Source organism: Thunnus albacares, chromosome 11 (genome assembly GCF_914725855.1).
Source record: "Thunnus albacares chromosome 11, fThuAlb1.1, whole genome shotgun sequence".
Taxonomy (NCBI): Eukaryota; Metazoa; Chordata; class Actinopteri; order Scombriformes; family Scombridae; genus Thunnus; species Thunnus albacares.
Window position 1 is genome coordinate 19,140,690 of NC_058116.1, and position 19,934 is coordinate 19,160,623.

Here is a 19,934-nt window from a genome sequence, read left to right on the forward strand (position 1 = left end):
TATGGTATGATGCTGGAACACAAATTCACCAAACGTTCTGGGCAGTAATTGCAAACATCAATCACTTATTTGAATTTGACTCCTTTTCATAAAAGATAATACAGGCACTTTGTCTTGTATTACGGCATAGTTAGAAAATAATCGCTGAAATATAAATATTTACTGATATGAAGGGTGAAAAGGCCACAGTCAGCATAGTAATTATTTTGGCATATTATTTAACAGTGGATCAGTAAAACATAAATTCTGGGGAATGCAGAGAGATCACCTTCCTTTGTGTCTCTCTTAGTTCATTGTCATAAAATAATGCTCTGAGGAGCACTGAGTCTTCTAAAACATAGCAAAAAAAATATTAAAATAGAATCTGCATCACTTCTATTAGCTGACAGCAAAACAAGGGACATGTATTCACAAACACCCCACTAAGAAAAGATGAAAGATGAAAGATCATCTGTCTTGTAATTTTCCTTATTTTATTCAACATCTAATCAATAAGACATTGTTTAAGTGCAGTGGGGTTTTGATAAACTCATGTTTCATATAAAGACAGAAGGCCTATTAAATAAAACAGACTAAATCTGGTTCAGTTACATCTCCTCTTGTTGACATTTGTGCATATTCTACACAAATTTCACCCTGTAAAGAAAGTGTTTCCACTGCACCAAATTTCCCATCTTTATTTATGAAGTTCTTTTGGAAACCAGATGTGAAAGAAGCACATTTTAGCTCATGTAAATGGGAACTGTGAGAGTGGTTCCCGTGACTGATGCCGCTGTCCACAGCCTGTTAAAATGGAAGCTTCCAGGCATATTTTATGAGATGAATTCCTTTTGTATTTGTTGTCACCAGTCTGTTTTTTTTTTTTTTTTTTTTCATAAAGTGGAAGTTTAAAGCCAGATTGATCAACAACGTTGCGTCTCTCTCTTGGCAAGGTCATTTGTTTGACAAAGTGTCTTTTGAGTAAAGTAGGCTGTTTCATTTTAGCCGAGGCACCTTTAATGGAATGCCACTGATGGCAGGTTAGACGTACGGTGAAGTGTGTGTGTGTTTGCATGTGTGTTTGGCGGGTTGTCGGTGGCTTGTATCCATCACTGTGATAGTATCTCGTCCCGCAATGCCCAAAGGGAAACGCAGCACACATCAAACCACTGCGTGCATTCACACACAAGCACAAACACATACACGCACCAGCACTGTGTTGTAATGTTGTACACTAACAGTGATACTTTTCCCATAAATGAGTGTGACAACTTACAATTTCAATGTCAGTAATACTTAGAGTACTTTAGTGTTATCAGCTACTGTGAATATAAAAATGAAGCTGAATTATCCAGTAACTTCATTCTACTTTAATCTCTTTTTTTTTACTCATCATTGGTTGTTTTCCTCACAGACCAGTTTTCATTAGAGAGCGTTATCGTTTTGTGGTAGGACCTTTTCCTACTACTTTGATTTTATCCACTCACAGGGAGATTGGATATCAGTGCTGCAAGTTTCCTAAGGAAAAGGGAAACTGACTGGATCCTGCGGAAGGATGGGATTTGGGGAATGTGATGAAAGTATGAACTAACAAGTTGCTCAACAAATTACTGATCCCTGGGGATAAAATGATATCATTAGTCGTATTATTTGAAATTAGTAGCAGTTCTTGAAATAAGTATTGTTTTATTGAGTGACAAGCGGCAAGTGCTTTTCTTCTACTATGAGAAATACACCCATTTTAGTGCTATGACGTGCATATTTCACATACTGTCCTCACACACACAAACTTATGCTTGTGCACACTTAAACAAGTCTCAGCAGCAAGTGTACGTAACTGTTCCTTGTGCTAATTCCACTTCTAATTCCCAGTGGCTTTAAAAGTTTTCCCACTCTATCATATAAATCCTACTGCAGACACTTAAGATGTGTCTATTACCAGCTTTCTTTATCTGTGAAATGGCAGAGTCCCGTGTACATTTACATATGACTGTCAAGAAGTGAGGCACACAGGCATACGGCAGCCCATATGACTTCGACAGGCATGTGAGGAAAGGGTGGACAGGCGTTCACCATGGAGGGATGGCAGTACATTGAATCAGATAGGAATTGCTATGTCTCTGTCACATCCAGCGAGAGAGCCTCACAGGAGCAAGCTGGGAGACGGAAACATGATTGAAGATAGCGAGTAGGTGGCAGAGAGGCTGAACCTGCCACACACAGATGCAAACACAATAATAATAATAAAACTATATGTATAGCACTTTTCTTGACATGGTTACAAAGTACTTTACAGAGAAAAGAGAAAAGCAAATAATGGAGGCAATGTCAAATGCAAATAAAAACAAACAATGGGATCATGAAGACAAACAATGAGATAATCAAACACAGGAGATTATAAAGTTAAAAGCAGGGGATAATATAAAATTGTAAGGATGGAAAAATAAAATCACAAGAGGCATATTAAGTATGCATACAAGCTTTCTTATAAAAATAATGTTTTAAGAAGGGATTTGAAAGACGTTACAAATGTAGCCTTTCTAATCTCAGTGGGCCGAGTACAGTACAGTGGAAACTGCTGATAGTGATCACGTCTGTCTGGGTCAAATTGATCACTATAAGTGGATGATTATTATATTCTTTTTTTCTCATGCTGATTACCATCTTATTGTCATTTGTATATTTATTACATGAATATGAAGTAGTGCAACAGGCAGCTTCACTATTTGCTGAATTTTATTGACATTTCAAAATACAGTGCAGCTGTTTCAGACGCTCGTTGTTTTGCTGCTGCATCTTGTTGGCTCGTTTTTGGCAGTTTGTCATAAGCTTCAAGGAGACTATATTCTTCACTGAGAGAAAACGACTTTCGTTTTCCCATCATGATTTCAATGTGCATGCAGCACCAGCCTAAGCTAACCAGCCAGAAGCAGATGTGTTACCACAAGACAATAATAACTGTAGTTTAATTTTTTTTTCATATGTTGTCATGTATGAAAAGACCCAAATGAACACTGTAAGGGGGTTACTTGACTACTATAAGCAAATTATTTAAACAGCATTTGAGTAGGAATGATTCTGTCCTGAGTTTTTTTTCCATGTAAACGGTTGATCACTGTAACCATGATCACTATAAGCAGTTTCCACTATATTCCCAAGTTTGGGGGCTCTACCTGCAAAAGCCCCAGTCTCCTTTTGTCACCAGCCAAGACCAGGAAATAACCAGCAGAGCCCCATCCACTGATCTAAGGTCATCATAACCTGACTAAGAGGGAGAATGTGTGTATATTGAAAATACAGGTGGTCCAAGAATGGATCCTTGGGGAACACAATTACTATTATGAGAGAACTTGAGTCTGCTATTTTAACAGAGAAAGTTCTAAAGATGGCAGATTTAGAGCAGTACCCTTAAGGATTACACAAATTTCTAGGTGATGCGGGAGAACAGCGTGAACAGTGTAAAAGCTGCATTCAAATCTTATCGAACAAGGACTCAACAATCACCTCTGTCAACTGCCAGAAGAAGGTAACTGGCGACCTTAACAAAGGCTGTCTCTGTGCTGTAAGGGGCTCTAAAACTACACTGAAAACAGTAAAATCACTTTGAAATCACTTTGTCAAGAACCTTAGATAAAAATGGTAATTTTGAAGTTGGTCTATAATTGTTAAGTGAGAAGGGTGCAGATTGTGTTTCTTTAGTAATGGTCTTAAATGAACTGTTAATATTCAATCGAATAAAATGACTAATAGGAGGGAATACCCCTTTTAAAAACTTTGTAGGGATCAGTTGATCTAAATACAAAATATTGACAGTTTGAAACTGAGTTACAGATGCAGGAAATATGGACAAATTCAAGGGGCAGGTCATATGTGATAACCTATATTTTCCACCTCATCAATAAAATTTCCAGGTTTAAGATTTTTATCAGATGGATCATTAAGGACAGGACTGATTATCTTAAATAAAACATTTGAGTTATGAGTTATTGAGTATGAGAAATATCTGATCTCACATCTTGTATGGCTGCCTGATAATATGTAAAATAAAATGTTAATGTGTAAAAATTGGGAAGGAAACTTGCAAGAGCGGCAAAGTCTGCTGGAGTTAGCCAGGTCTCACATGCTTACAAGACAATAGCTATGGAGTTTTTAGACAATCAGACTTACGACTGGCTACCCAGCTGTGCATCCGGTGTCCTGCAGTGAAAGAATATAGTGCACAGACATTTGAGGTGGAAGCTTTTCTGTCTAAATTAATTTCATTCCAATTCAGTTCACTTGAAAAGCTTAACCTGCAGTATTTGACACCCACATTATATATATTGCCAGAGCAGAAGGTGACAAATTGAGTGACTCACTAAAGGAGAACAATCCTCTAAGAACACATTCGTTTTCTATATTGCCATTCTTTATTCGGTATCCTTGACCATTTTTCTTGAAGTTTTACAATGATACATTTGCAGTGACGATACATTCTTTTTTACTCTTAAAAGGTAGGTTCACATTTTTGTTCAAGTCTTTCTTAAAACAGCACTCAGATGGCTGTATGTACACTGAAACAATTATGCTCACTGTTATTGTTCCCACTGTCCCTATGGACCATTAAGAAATCCTTAAGCGATTTCAATGCAAGAGATGGGGGATAAAATCCACAGTCCTTGTTTTGTACAAAAAATGCATTCTCAACTTCAGCCAAAGCTAATATGAAGTGTGAAATTTGCACTTTATGTTTCCTCTACTGCACATCATCAAGGAAATACAGTTCATTGACACTAGCAGTGGGAATTTTGTACTAAAAAAGATACTCATTTAATTTGGCTAACTCAGACAACTGAGGCATCAGATAATAGCTTTGGCTAAAGTTGCAAATGCATTTTAGCGCAGAAAGAGGACATTGGGATCACATTAAGAAGGGATCTCTTCATGGTCAGATGAACAAGAGAAATAATTCATAATTAAGAAATAATTATTGTAGTTTACTTGTTAATGATACATGTATTCTCTCTTTTTCTGTATCTTTTCTACGTCTGTCGCTCCACAGTAACAAAGACAGTGTGTGCAGAGCAGTGTGACGGCCGTTGCTTCGGCCCCTATGTGACTGACTGCTGCCACCGTGAGTGTGCAGGTGGCTGCTTTGGTCCAAAGGACACAGACTGCTTTGTAAGTGAACACACACACTCACACACACACACATACATACACAGCCACACATTTACTTTACACCAATCTGTTAAAAAAACATGGGTGCAAACCAATTGTTTGCATGGTCATATCATCAAAACCCAGAAACATTTCCTGATCATTCTATGTATACCTTAGATGTCCTGTTTTTCACAAACTTGACACATTCTATTGGTGACTTTTCACTTCTATGATTCAGGGTACTTTTTAAAAAAGGATTTCTCCTCTCCAGTCTCAGTTTTTATGTTGAATTGCCACTTGTATGGTAAATATTATTAAATGAAATTTCTTCATGAATGTCATTGTTAAATACAGACTTCACCAGGCCCTCCTCCATCTCGGCTCTTTGCTGTGTGCCTTGTCCATTTTATTTTCATCCCTCTGTGTGTTGAACTTGTTTCTGTGCTTGTAATTCAGAGCCCATCACTTATGGAGCTCCTCCGCCTGCTTTTGGACAGGCGAGTTCTTGATCATTGATTCTTCACACTTCATCTTTTATTACACTCAAGGATGGATAAATCAGGAAACCATTTTGAACTACTCTCCAAATGAGAGAGTAAAGCCTTGATTGTCTCTTATCAAATGTATTAATTGTCTTAAGACCTTATTTCCAAAAAGGTAGGCCTATTTATAGATATTTTTTTAAATCACACTTGATAAAGTCTTACATTCGTGGATGATATGTTAATGTTATTACCAATTTAAACACTCTCTCCCCCTTGTCTCTCTCTGTCATTGTCTATTTTTTCTCTGACTGACACTTCATCATAAGAATGAAGTATGAATAAATGAGGAAGTCATTTTGAACTACATTCCAAATGAGAGAGCAAAGTCTTGACTGACTGTCAAGACTGTCGATCATAATCCATGTATCAGTATAGTTCAGTTTTGGAATCACTGTTTGACAGACTGTTTGGTGTGATTTCAGTGCATACTCTACTTCGGTTCATCAATGTCGACACACATTTTTTTGTCTGATCCAACAGTCTTTGTCCAGTGCCACTGTATCTTACTGGAAAAATCAAAATTTGTGTTGGTTATACTGTATGTGGTATCCGTCAGGCGCTAACTTGACTGGTGTGGTTTGGCAACAGGCAACAACTGCCAAAGTTGTCTGGGTGGAACTATAGCACTTCAGAATTTGTGTTCTGCACATGGTAAGAAGTCAACCCACATAAATTTATTATTTAGCCATATTATTTGTGACAACACATTTAGGTCAAGCGTGGTATACTTATTTTCAGAATGCTTCTCATTTTCAAAATCTCCTAACCAGATCTGTGTGTGCAAGTATCAGTGAATACTGTGTGTATGACAGGTATATAACCTGTGTACTATGTACCTTGTACAATGAACATCAGTATTTTTTTTTTGCAAGAAATCTAATCACAGTGACTTTGTCCCAGTGATATTTTCATTGGGTGCATGCATATCATTCTCAATCAGCGCCATTTAACTCTTAATTCAAATCTGGTGTAGTTATATTTGCATCTACTCATGATGTTTAAGCACAAGTACTAATGTTGTGTGCTATGTTGGTTAAATTTAAATAAAGTAAAGGATCTAAATACTTATTCCACCACTCTTTGTGGGGTGTGTGTGTGTGTGTTTTCAGGCATGCACCAACTTCAATGACAGTGGGGCATGTGTGACCCAGTGCCCTCAGCCATTTGTCTACAACCCCACCACCTTCCAACTGGAACATAACCCTGGGGCAAAGTACACCTATGGAGCCTTCTGTGTCAAGAAGTGTCCACGTAAGTCTTACCACCTGGACACAAACGCATACTCACACATACTCAAACACACACCTGCTTTACTACTGTACAATACTTGTATGTAATGATAATCCTAGCCATTTTAATAATATAATAATTATAATTATTTTTATAGTACTTATAATACTTTGCAAAATTACAATACTGACAGGCACTGGAGGATGCAGAGAAGCATTTAGACTTATATGTATTAACACATACCCCATGAAACACATTGGGTCTCATGCAAGAACATTTTCATATTTTTATCCTAAAACTCTATTACTTTTTTCTGTGAGGTTTGCTTGTACGAGTATTCCAAGTCGGATTCAACAAACTTGCTTAACTGCCTGAACTTGTCGTAAATCGCTCGTTTCAGCCTGATGTATTTCACCTGTTCATGAGTAGGTGCGCTAATGTGATCATTAGGGATGTCCCTGAAATTGTCATATAAGGGTTCATGTTCCGCTCCATTTGTGGATGAGTTTCATTCACAAAAATGTTCCCAAAGAGTAAAAACACAGCGCAGCTTCGAGTCCTGCTTTCAGAAATCATCAGACAAACCATAACAAATTTAGTAGTAGGGGACTCAATACAACTAGAAAATATGAATCCACCTTCCAATGACGTTTCATCAGAGCAGTTCTGCACTGTGACAGAAGAGGGGATGCTTTGACATGAAGTTAGATGCTAAGAAACCTCTTTCTAAAGCAAAGCGCTCCGTGATGGGAAGCGGTCAAGGGATGTGACAGTCACTGAGAATATTATAATCTACAGGTGATGTTACTCTGTCAGCTGCAACACAAGATGATACTGAACAGAGACCTGCAGAGACACAGAGGCAGCTGTCAGAATGAAAGAAGTTTCCTAGCAACTACTGAAATGTAGAAGTAACTGTGCCAAAATATGGCCATAAAAATCCTAAAATCTAAAAAAACCTTTCAGTAAATTAGCAGCTATGATGACAATAATATGGTGAACAGAATATTAATTTTACATTAAGTTTGTTTTAGTAATAAAACATTCATTATATTATTTATTTCTTGTTGATTAAATCAATTCAGATTATAGGTATTATAAATGTAAGACAAACAAGTGTTTCTCCTCTGTGAAGAAAGGCAGAGATGATCTATTTGTGCCACTCGTAAATCTTGTTCAGAAATTCTAATTTAATACCAATTTGATTCTACCAGAAAATTGATGAATGCCACAAATGTTCTTAAATCACTCATACATGCATCTTAAGAACGAAGCTGTTTGTACGAGTGGTTCTTGTATGAGGCCCATTGATATACTTAAATGAGCATAATCAATATTTTTGATATTAACATGGAATCAGATCACTCTGCATTTTGCGACACCTGATAAGCTAAAGGTCCTGACATTATTCACAACACTTAAGGTTCATTTTTTTGTTTTATATCAATTTCACCCACAATCACTGGGTTTTTGCAAAAGGAGCAGATACGTTTAAGCCATGTTTTAAATTTTCACTGTGACTTTCCTTATGCACCCAAAAGTCTTTGTTTCCTATTGCAAGTCAGCACTGCTCACTTACAAACTTACAAACTAGATCCTCTCGTCAATTTGATGGCTCAACAAATGATTTTAGTAATTGAAAATAAACAGAAAGATAAGGACAACACACTCACCACTGATTATATGCCTCTAAATAATTTACACTGATAAATGCCCAGATTTTTTTCTTTTTAAGAATTAAGAAATAATGAGCGCTTAATTTACTGTTAGTTAATCTGGCTTACTTTTTGTGCTAAGGGTAAGTGTTTCTCCTATGGTAAATTAATGTATGACATATATAAGTAAAGTTAAATAACAAATTCAGTAAGGATATTGAATCCCACCCTCTACTGCTGTCCCTGAGGATTAGATAAACATTGATTAGTTGATAAATGCAGCACACTATAAAACACAACTAACATTAAAGGGACACAATGTATGTGCATATCTGTCAAATTTACACATTATATTCCTCTTTAAAGACACACATGCATCCAGGTGCATCTTCACATACTGATTATCATGGATTTATATGCAAGCGAAGTGCACACTCATCCCTTAGCAGCAGGAAGAACAGCCATGTTCTTTAAATGCCTTATTTGCATTTGAACAGATAAATGCAATCACCTCTTCCCACTGGTGTGCCCTCATGTACAAATCAAAGTTTTACCATGATCAAGAGCAACAATTAGATACTGGGGGAGCTTGAATTGCATTTACTCTTAAGCTTCTCATAACCTTCTCATTACTGGCGACATTGACCATGGAAAATATTGCCACTATAAATACAGCTTGTCTTATGTTCTCATAAGATAACCTGTGTGTGTGTGTGTGTGTGTGTGTGTGTGTGTGTGTGTGTGTGTGTTCTTGTTTATCTGTAGTTGTGAGGGACAATTTGAATTGTTATTGATTTATTCAACCTTTATTTATACAAGGTAGGTTCATGCTCCTTTACAGCAAGGCCCCCATTAAAAAAACAGTTAAACTTAGACAATATACAGTGTGCAGGCTCAGTGAAAACAGTCACAAGCAGGTAGAGAACCTGGTAGACCTCAGAATGAAGACATTGTCGCAAAGTGAGGACATTGTTGCCAGTCTTCACTTCTACAAAGGGATTTTTAACAGTCAAGACTTGGTGTTAAGGTTGGGGTGGCCAGGTTAAATTGAGGATAAGAGGTCAGGGTAGGCATTTAGTTGTAATGATTAAGGCTGTGATGATGATGCATTATGTAAATGAGGGTTCTCACAACTATAGAAGTACAAATGTGCCTGTGTTTGCTTTTAAAATCTAGAATTTCCTCCCGATTACTGTTATTATGTATGAGGTTGATGTATCACCTGTTGGTGCCAAGGATGACTGGAGTCTGTGCATGTCACCTGCCTGCTCAAACCTCATTATAACATGGTACAAGTCATAGCCCTCCTCACTGAAGACAAGAGTTATCTGTATGATGTGAGTCTCGACTTGACCTGAGACTTGAAGGCAAAAATACTGAGGAGACCTGACTGGGTGACACAGTAATATTGAAAAATGCTGCTCTGAAGGTATTGTGTCTTTTGGAGCACTGCCAAATTGTCATGAATAATTAATAACGTAACAGAGATGCAACAAGCTGCTGCTGTCACCAGAAAATGTAGAAGACTCTGAATTCAAATGAGAGAACCCTTTCATTAAATTATCAATTAGTCTACATGAATTAGTAGCTCAATAGTTTATTTTTTACTCCCTGACTCTGTGAAAATATTCTGATCAAATCACTTTTGTAAGCTATAATTCCTGCTTTTAGTATTTAATTAAAATTCCAGTTTGTTTTTGTAAAATATTCAAGAGTATTGATGTGGTTTCACTTATCTATTGCACTGATTAGGCTATCATAAATAAAGGACTGTTGATGTCATCTGACCTGTTTTAAAGCAGATGACAGAGAATGCAGCCATCACTACGGGAGGAATTTGTGATAAAAAAAAAAATATTTGTTTGTAGGATCCTACAGCTTAATGACAATTTTAGTTGCTGAAAAGGCATTTAAAATGACTGTAACATACCTGTGACCTGCGCGTAACGGTTCGTGCATCATTTAAACACAGCCAGGACACTGCAGTTCATATCATCCATCTGTACAAACTGATCTTCATAATTTTAATAACAAATTATCAGCGTTAGAGCCTGATGTTACTAGAATCATTCTATATATTTTAATCCTTTTGACATTTAAAATTAAGCCACCTGTTTGAGTCATTGGTTCAGTTTTTTCAACATGAAAATGTGAGTGACTGCTGTGAAATTTAACTACATATAAACATTGTGAGTCAACTGAACTCAGGAATACTAAATTTGTTTCCAGTGAGGTATTATTGAGCTTATATATTGACTTTCTGAGTAAACATTACTGATGCTGCTCTAGAAAACAAGATGTAGTTATTTCAAAAAATAAATTACTTGTAATCTTATTCTGAATTTATTCTTTTTTAAACAGAAGTTGCAGTCGCGAGGGCATGGAGAAGGAATTATCTGATGTGCAGACAGATGTGATTTGCACTGCACTGATGAAATGAATAAAATAAAATGAATTTTATGTAACAGATAATGATTTACACACTGTTACATACGACACAGTCATTATCTTTATTTCTCCTAACAGACAGTTGAATTCATGAACAAAAATGATAAATTTTAGCATTGAGTTTTGACGTTAAGGTGTTTTACTGTTCATGGACACTGAATGTAATGTACTGGAGGCCACGCCCACTGTAACCACACCTACCCCAACTCCCCAGTCCCTACTTTTATCCATTCTCATCTGGTCACCCTATGTGTACAGTTGGTCAAGGTCTCACCCCAGCACTCATTCTTCTTGATGAGCTGTTTACCTTGAAACAACCTCCAGCCTTAGGTTAGGGTAACTGCTATTCACAAAGCCTTGGTGATAAAGAAACAGCACATAATCATTTCTCCTTTTCCTGCTTTGCACTATTATTAGTCCTGGTATTACTCTTCTGTTCTGTGGCCACGGTCCAGCCAGCCGCTAACCACTCACTCTGCCCACAGCTAATTGTGGATGCTCCATGCTGTTTCCAACATCACTGAAAAGGCCAACCAGCAGGGAAGGAAGGGGGACTTGCACTTGAACACAGTATTACTTTTAGACAGACATAAGATATATAATGTATACATTTCAGCGTTTATTATGATAAAAGTAAGTGGCTGTAAGTCATGGCTGTATGCATATTTCAGGCAAAATGTTGCTTTGTTTTGGTATTCATTTCTATGTGTATTTTTCCTCTTTTGGAGTCTGAGTTAATTTCACACATTCCTGTATTTTTGTTGTTGGCTTGTTAGCCTTTGTGACCACCCAGAGCTTACAGACAGCTATTAGACTTCTATAAACTAAACAGGATCCAAACAAAATTCAGAATAAAAGTGCAGTAAATAAACACATTGTGAGTTTGACCAACTACTCTGAAAATTATATATCAAAAGGTCAGCATATGATATTTTCAATTGAATTTTGTGAATAAATATGTTTGTCAACAATTTTAATGAAGGTATTGTATGACCTTTTACTTGTTCTTGTAATGGTAAGTAATTCTAATAATTATATTTTAAATGTGAATGTCATGTTAATGTTTTTTCACCAATTAGTGAATGTGATGCAGTTTAACCTTTGCAGAGAACCAAATATTAAGGTTTTACCCTTTAATGCAGTTCATGTGCAGTCAGGTGAACATCAGACAGACAAATTGAAAGAAAGTGACTTTCAACACTTTTGTCTGTTTTGATGTGATTGCCTACACCGAGTGTCACTTCTCTGTTAACATGTTCCCGTGTGAAAAACAGCAGCCATCTGTGTTTGACATTTACGACTTCTACAAATTGTTTTTTCAGATAACTTTGTGGTGGACCATAGCTCCTGTGTGCGAGCGTGCCCTAGTAACAAGATGGAGGTGGAGGAGAACCGCATTAAGATGTGCATTCCTTGCACTGACATCTGTCCAAAAGGTGAACCACTTTTTGAACCAAGCCTCATCTTTTGCAAAGGTCTTCTTCTATTGCAAAGAACAGCTATAAATTCTTAAGTTTTGAGCAATAGAAGAAGACTAGCAGAAGTTTTGTACGGAAGTTTTAATTTTGAGAAATACCAAGAATACCACTGAGATGAGACAGAGACTAACAGATGTATCATCTATGGTCTTATGCTGCTGTCTCTGCTATGTAGTAATGTGTTGAGATTATTAAGGATATTTAGTTAAACAAATGCAATTTTTTGTCACACTGTGTGTTCCAGCATGTGATGGCATTGGGACAGCCAGTCTACAGGCTGCTCAGACGGTGGACTCCAGCAACATCGACAAGTTTGTCAACTGCACCAAAATCAACGGCAACCTGGTTTTTCTCATCACTGGAATCAAAGGGTGAAAGTTGAGAATATTCAGCTTCTCAGAATAATAAAAGGGGGGGTGAAATACTAGAACTATATTCATGTTTGGACATGTTATGTTGTGTCTATAGGGTATATGTTAGCATCAGTCCAGGACTGACAGTATTAAAATGGGCTACTAGGTATTCGACATGATTCCCTTTGGGACCGAACACCTTGCAAATAATGATACATGTGTTTGTTTGTTTTTTTCTGTGTTATTTTTACTTATTCCATTAATAAGGCATATTCCTTGAGATAAGAGTGTCAGTTAAAAGCTTGAAAATGAAGTTTAAGCATGGTGGTAATTGTTTAAAAGAATATCACTAATGGTATCAGTGTCAGTGCTGGCAAGAGGGAAGTGAGTAAGCTGAAAGTGCCTCAAGAGTGAGAAAAGTGCTGGTATACAGTATGTATATGCTCATAAATTAGTCTGAAGAGTGAAAAAGGAAAGCTGCTGTACAAGTGTGGTGTGTGAGATTGTAGTTGGTGACTGTAGAGGACAAAGCAAACATGCATATATTATGTATGGGTGGGTGTGCATACATGTAATTATATTTTAAGTATTTTATCAAGTTAAACAAGAGAAATAATAACACATATTACACATAGATCACATGCTTTACTGATTTGATCTGGTATTCCAAATTGTCATTTTCTACACCTCTCTAAGTGCAGCTGACTGTCCATTGCTGTTATTAAGAGGATTCTGTGGATCTCTTTTCTATGCAGTATAAATTGCAGATGCTTTGTTATTTCTCCTTTTGTATGTGTTGTTCTGATCTCCCATTACCATTCACAGGGATGTCTATCTCAACATTGAAGCTTTGGACCCAGAAAAACTCAATGTGTTCCGCACCGTTCGGGAGATCACGGGTGAGTAATATCACTTGTACAGCATGTATATCTGCATATGGATACAAATGAACAAATGTTAATATTTAAATAAAATGCACTCTTACCCATGTCCCCTCTCTTGCACTTAATGCCATATCTAGTGTGCATATATGTAGTGTGTGTGTGTGCGTGCGTATTTGCTCAAGTCTATCTCATCCCCCCCCCCACGAGACTGTCCACACCAAGGACAGACATTGCAGCATAAGATGAATATCAGATGAGTCTTTCAATCTCCTCTTTCTCTCCACTGCTTCTCCCTCGGGGAATCCCTAGCCTTGAGTCCCACAGTCCCAGCTCTCCCTTCACGCACCATGAAGAAAAGATCCAGAACATGCGGTGTGCATCGTTAATCCTCCAGCTCCCCTACGCCACCCCCATTTCTGAGCTGCATGTACACTGTCATCCTTCCAGCCTAGACGTTTGACAATGCCATCAGAAAGAAACCTTGTTTCTCCAATGTGACAATTCCTCATGAAATTAGAAAATATTACTGTTGAAAAATGATTTGTGACATTCTTGAGTTATGAAATAGCTTCAGAAAAAGGCTCATGAAACAGTATCTTCCTTTCCCTTTAAAAATACACATTTTATGTTTATGTCTATATGTAGCAGATTACATATTACATATCATATTTTTGTAGTTAAAAGCACCTCTGAAATACACACTGAAATAAATAATTTTTCTTACATGTTTCTCCTACCTCCTTTACAACTGATAGTAAGAATATAATTGATGGTAATTATTTGTTAATGGTTATACACAGGGCGATAAATGTAGTGGTTGTGGCTGATTCTTGCCTGTACTGTATTTTCCTACCTGCTGATGCTTCCATGGTGCCACCACATCCTTCTGATCATCTGCATGAGCTAAATGTGATTAAAAGCAAACCACTCTGCTATAAAAAGCATGTAGCTTTGTTGTAGTCGAAGAGAAAATAGAGGTAGTTCAGGTATGAGAGTGAGCCAGCTAATAACTTGTGTATCAAAAATGATGATCAATTAAACCAAATCTAAAATCAGATCTAATGAATGTGTCAAATGTTAAATGGAAAATAGCAACTAACTATAGAATTCAAGAGTTGTAATTATGGCTAATTTGTAGGCTTCTTTAAAGGTCATCATCAAAATTATATCCACTTAATTTGGCTGTGTTTGTCTTTTCAACAAGTTGTGATCCATTGGTCGACAACAGACTGATCCCTTTATCACAAGATCAAACTTCACAGAAACACAGAAAACAGATAGGAAAGGGGAAAAGAAATACCCATATGTATTGATCAAACAAGACTTAACAAACTAAAAAGTGATTTGAAAGAGTTACTCAGTTGCCCTAGTCCTTCACAGCACATAAAGAAACCCCCAGCCCAACAAAAAGTATTACAGAGAACAACATAGCGATGAAAGATTAAAATGGTTTTAAACTTTCCTTCACCCATAAAATGTGATTAGTAAGCAATCTCAGTCATTACTGTAATAGAGTAATCAGTTTGCACATTTATTTCAGACTGTGAGCTCAAGATGTATGAAAGGCACAGCAACTTTTGCATTGTGTCTTTCATGTAGCCTTGCAAATCTGGCCCTGATTTGCTCCTGAATGCATTTTTGTGTATCTGATAAAAATCTGATTTCCCAGGATGAGTAGGAATGCCAAGAGCAATAACATCAATTTAAAATAAAAAAAAAAAAAAAACTGGACTCCCAAGGATTTTACTTTTGTGGGGAGGGGGGGCAGGGTGAGAGCTGGTGACATAAACCATTGACTATGTAGTCAGAGATGTGTGTCTGCTCAGCTTGTCATCTCTCCAAGCTGTCTAGAAAACATGACTTTTGACAGAGGCATCCAACCTGCCTCTCTGACCCCAGGGTCACAACTAGCGTCGCTCTTGCTTTCAAATGAGCTGTGTAGAGCAGTTCTCATCCTACACAAAGGCACACCAGTCTTTTCCTCTCCAATTCATTTCTTTCTTCCATCCTCTCTGTTATTCTTGCTTCTCTTTTATAGCGTCTTCAAACACATATTACCAGGTCAGGTTTCAGCTAAAGAGTGGGCGATCAACTCTTGCAATTTCACACAAGTGGCTTTCTCAGTGTTGTGACTCGGAATGTAATCACCACAATTTAAGCACTCTTAACCTTTGCTTGTGAGCTCATGGTCTTCTTCTCTAAGTGTCTCCATGGTGTAATTTGCAGTGTGCATTGGTGTGCCACTGATGTGGCTCTCAGCAGAACATAAACTCCTGATACACAGGCTGCTGATGTCGGTGATCTTTTCAATTCACTTTTTCTGCATAAAACCACTCATCCACAGAGGTAAGAAGAGGGCAAAGACACAGAAAGGCTAAATGCATTTTTTTCTCCCCATCACACCTATACAACCCAACAGAACCAAGATTTAGTGCTCTCAGATGTCCTTGACTAGTGTTATTGTATACTGTACATACTGTATCACTGTAGTTGCCTTAGCACATCCTTCCATTTTTTCAGGATGTTTTTTCTGTATTTCATGACCTTGAATTACAAGGTTCTATCTGCATTTCAAGTGGTTTTGAAATGTTGAAGTTAAAAGCTTTGACATTCTTAAAAAAAGATATACATTACAGTTTTCTTTATGTACTTTAAATATATAATATCAAAATCCTGTCACATCTTTAAATGGTGTTATTATGATCAAGTTATTTTCAGATAGAACCTTCTAACGCTGATACCTCACTTTTTGGTTCAATCTGCTGAGGCTTCAGAGATAGTGATGATTTTGTTGAATAAAGAGGACAGATCACTCTTATTTTGTTTTAATACACAAAATCAATGTAGGAACTACTGAGGGGAGTTATTACAAAATTTGGGCACAGACAACAATTCAGCTGCATGTTTTAAATTTAAACATAATTATATTTGATTTTCACTGAGATGACAGATTTGAACAAATAATACAGTCAATTAAGTTTTACTAAAAACAAAATTCAAAATAATTTTTGCTGATATTTCCTTTTTCTTCTTCTACCTTGTTTTGATTTTTTTTTTTGCTGCAGTCTCTGTCTATTGCATTCAGAGCCTTTCTGGTCTTTTTCTGCTCTGCTTTTACTTCTTTTTTTCTTTTTACTGCTTTTTTGACAAACTGGGGTCTCTGTCAGTGTCTGAGCTTTTCACTGTCATCACTGTGTCCGCTGCAGGACTAAGTTATAACGTTATACACACACCCATTTTGCAGCAGGTAGAGTTAGCATCAGCAGCTAGCAGCCTGAATGTTTCTCATATTCTTACATATTAATACTTTAGCTATCGTTGCTGTCATTGTTATGTAGTCAGAGTAACTTAAGGCACTAATAATAACAGTAATTATTGCTGAGAACTTTGCTGTTTAATTAAACTTAAACAGCTAGCTGACTAGCATGGTAGCTAAAGGTAAAAATCAGCTTCTCACTGAGTTCAAACAAGATAAAAGACTAACTCAGTTGGCATTTGTATCAACGTCGTTCATAATAATTTTGAAAAAATAAACTATTTGGAGGTTTCAAAAATTGAGCAACATTTCATAATCTTTTTTAGTTCAAAGTCACCAAGCAGTGAGGTCAGATGGTAATGAGGCGGAACCTGATTGGTCCTCCTGTCTACAGTCTGAGCACTGATTTGTGCTTTGCAGATGGAGCCACATAGCACCAAGTTTGAGATTGATTTTGGAAACAGAGCCTTTTCTTTTCTCAAATTTTAGGGCCAATAATGTAGAAAAAAAATGAACCTACACAAAATGTTAAGAACTTGTTTCATGTGAATAACTCATTTTGGCCAAAAATGTCGGATAGAACCTTATAATTCTAAGGTCACAATTTTTATTCTATATTTCTCTTAACTTGCACTCGGCTGCAAGAATTAATTCCTACTGAAGACATACAGTAAATCCTTTAAAATGGGTCACAAATATACAGTTTATTTTTTGAGAAAGCCTAGGTAATTATCTAAAACAGTTGGGCACTGTAGCTTTTATGAAATGGTACTCAAACAATAGTGTAACAGAATAAGTAAATAAGTGCACTTGCTGGCTATTATATTCAGCCTCAAAATAATAGGCATTTAGTGCACCAGGGAGCAAGAATGGTGCATGAGTCAACAGGAACTGCAGTGCCCGTGTTCATCATAATGAAGGAACATGTCACCCATTGCAACAATGTGGTTTACTGATGTGTTGTTAATAGCTTTTGAACAGCAATGGCTATTTATGGCTCAGCTAAATAAACAATAAAAGGCTCTGGCTACATGGGCATTACTGGATTCATCCAATATATGAATATGTGAGACCAAACTCATTGAAATTAAATGTGAAAATCAAAACCTTACAAGACAAATTTCAGACACAAGGGTTGAGACACCTCTACTCCACATTTCACTTTTCTACATGCTGTCATTGTTCAACTGCCATTCAGTAACGTCATTGCCATTACTGAATGTCATCTCAGCAGTAGTAGGTGAGAATGATGAACATCATTCATCCACCCTCTCTACCCAGTCATTCCAGAAATACAAAATGGCAACCTTTCGACCTTTTCTGAGCAGCATCCAATTGAGGAGAAAAAAAAAAGTTGTAAAAGTGTTATGAAAATGTAACATTTCTAGTCTATAAACTTTTAAGTTTGCACCTGGTGTCTGGAGAGAGAATCTGTACCTACCTTGTACAGGTATAGACTATGTATGCTGTTAGCCCAGTATAACATTAGCACAGTGTGCAGCAGGCAGTAGCTTGTTACCTTGATTAGGGAGCACCCCTATTCCCCGGAAGAGCACTATGGTGGAACTGTGAGGTGCCTGAGCACTGCAGGTTTTTCCATTAAGGCAATTAGTGTCTACAAGTGTAATGCTAACAATTCTATAGCACTGCTGCCTGTGGGCTAAGAGGCCCTCAGCATCCTAAAAATATCACATAATACTTAATAATGGAATGAATTCCTATTACTATTCTATCATAATGGCAGCCATTATTTATGCTCATAGTGTATATTCTCCAGGAAAAGAAAAACAGTAAAAGAGTTGATACTGTATATTAAAAATGAGCATTGTTTTCCATTATGGAAAATTGTAATAAAATGTCATTTATTTAGGTTTTTCCACCTATTTGGCAATAACTATTGCTCTCTTGCTAAAGACGCATCAGTAACTGTAGTATAGGGATGCGTATCAAATTCAGCTCAGGTCCATTTGAATGAGCCCTGGTGTGTGATTCCTCACAATTACCTGACTTTTTTTTTCTAATTTCTTCATCAAACACTCACTCAGACCACACTGCTGCTCAGCTGGGATTTACGTAACAAACAAAACTATGTCCATGAACTGATAAAGCACCCATAAGGTGTTTCCTACCATCCACCACCACCTTGCTCTCCTCCTCCTTATCATCAGTGTGTCTTTGTTGTCATATTTACTTGAACTCCCCTTAATTACACCTTCTCCCTCTTCATCTCTCTTTCCTCTACTCTTCAATCCGCTGTACATTTTTCTTTGGTCTCACTACCTCACCCAATCGTTTTGTTTGTCCTCTGGTGTAGGCTTGGGGATTGTAACCCCCTACCATTCCTCTACTAAATATTTCATATTTCTGAATCCATTATTGAAAATCCTAAATGAGCCACAGCCACCCTCTCAACTCTTCATTTACTCCTCTAAATGATTCAGCAGTTCAGAGGCACATAAAGGAAATGCAAAAATGTTGATATATCAAACTTTACACTTGTCATAGCTGGCACCAAACTCCTTTCTGGAGTTGCTTTACCTACAGTGTAACATTTTTCTGGCTTAGAAGTGCTTGGCTGCTTTCTGATGAGACTCAGGTGGTGTGGTTACTAGCGTCCTGGAATGTTGCTAATTCTAGAGAGATGCCAACTCTCCCTACTCATTTTATTCTTGTCACTGTGTGAAGTAGAGGATATGATAGACAGCTGATTCTAGTCTGTCAGTCCTGGTGACTCATTATAACCTGTGTACTGTACCTGTGTGTGTCTGTGTCCCCATTTAGGCTTTCTGAACATCCAGTCTTGGCCTGACAACATGACAGACTTGAGTGTGTTCAGCAACCTGGCAACTATTGGGGGGAGAGCGCTGTACAGGTACACATGAGAACATAATAGCTTTGCTGTAATTAGTATGAGTACTACTACTATGAGTGTGATTTATATCATAACTGTGTCAACAATGCCTC

The 19,934-nt window shown here is 37.2% G+C and overlaps 1 protein-coding gene across 1 annotated transcript in view; it reads left to right on the top strand.

The window, feature by feature from the left end:
- LOC122992442 (receptor tyrosine-protein kinase erbB-4-like) overlaps positions 1-19,934 on the top strand; it is a 351,271-nt gene that overhangs the window by 230,707 nt on the left and 100,630 nt on the right. The window contains exons 6-11 of the mRNA XM_044366234.1: positions 5,021-5,139; positions 6,776-6,917; positions 12,322-12,435; positions 12,722-12,848; positions 13,656-13,729; positions 19,752-19,842. Of these exons, the coding sequence (XP_044222169.1) occupies positions 5,021-5,139; positions 6,776-6,917; positions 12,322-12,435; positions 12,722-12,848; positions 13,656-13,729; positions 19,752-19,842 (667 nt within the window). The remainder of the gene's footprint in view (positions 1-5,020; positions 5,140-6,775; positions 6,918-12,321; positions 12,436-12,721; positions 12,849-13,655; positions 13,730-19,751; positions 19,843-19,934) is intronic.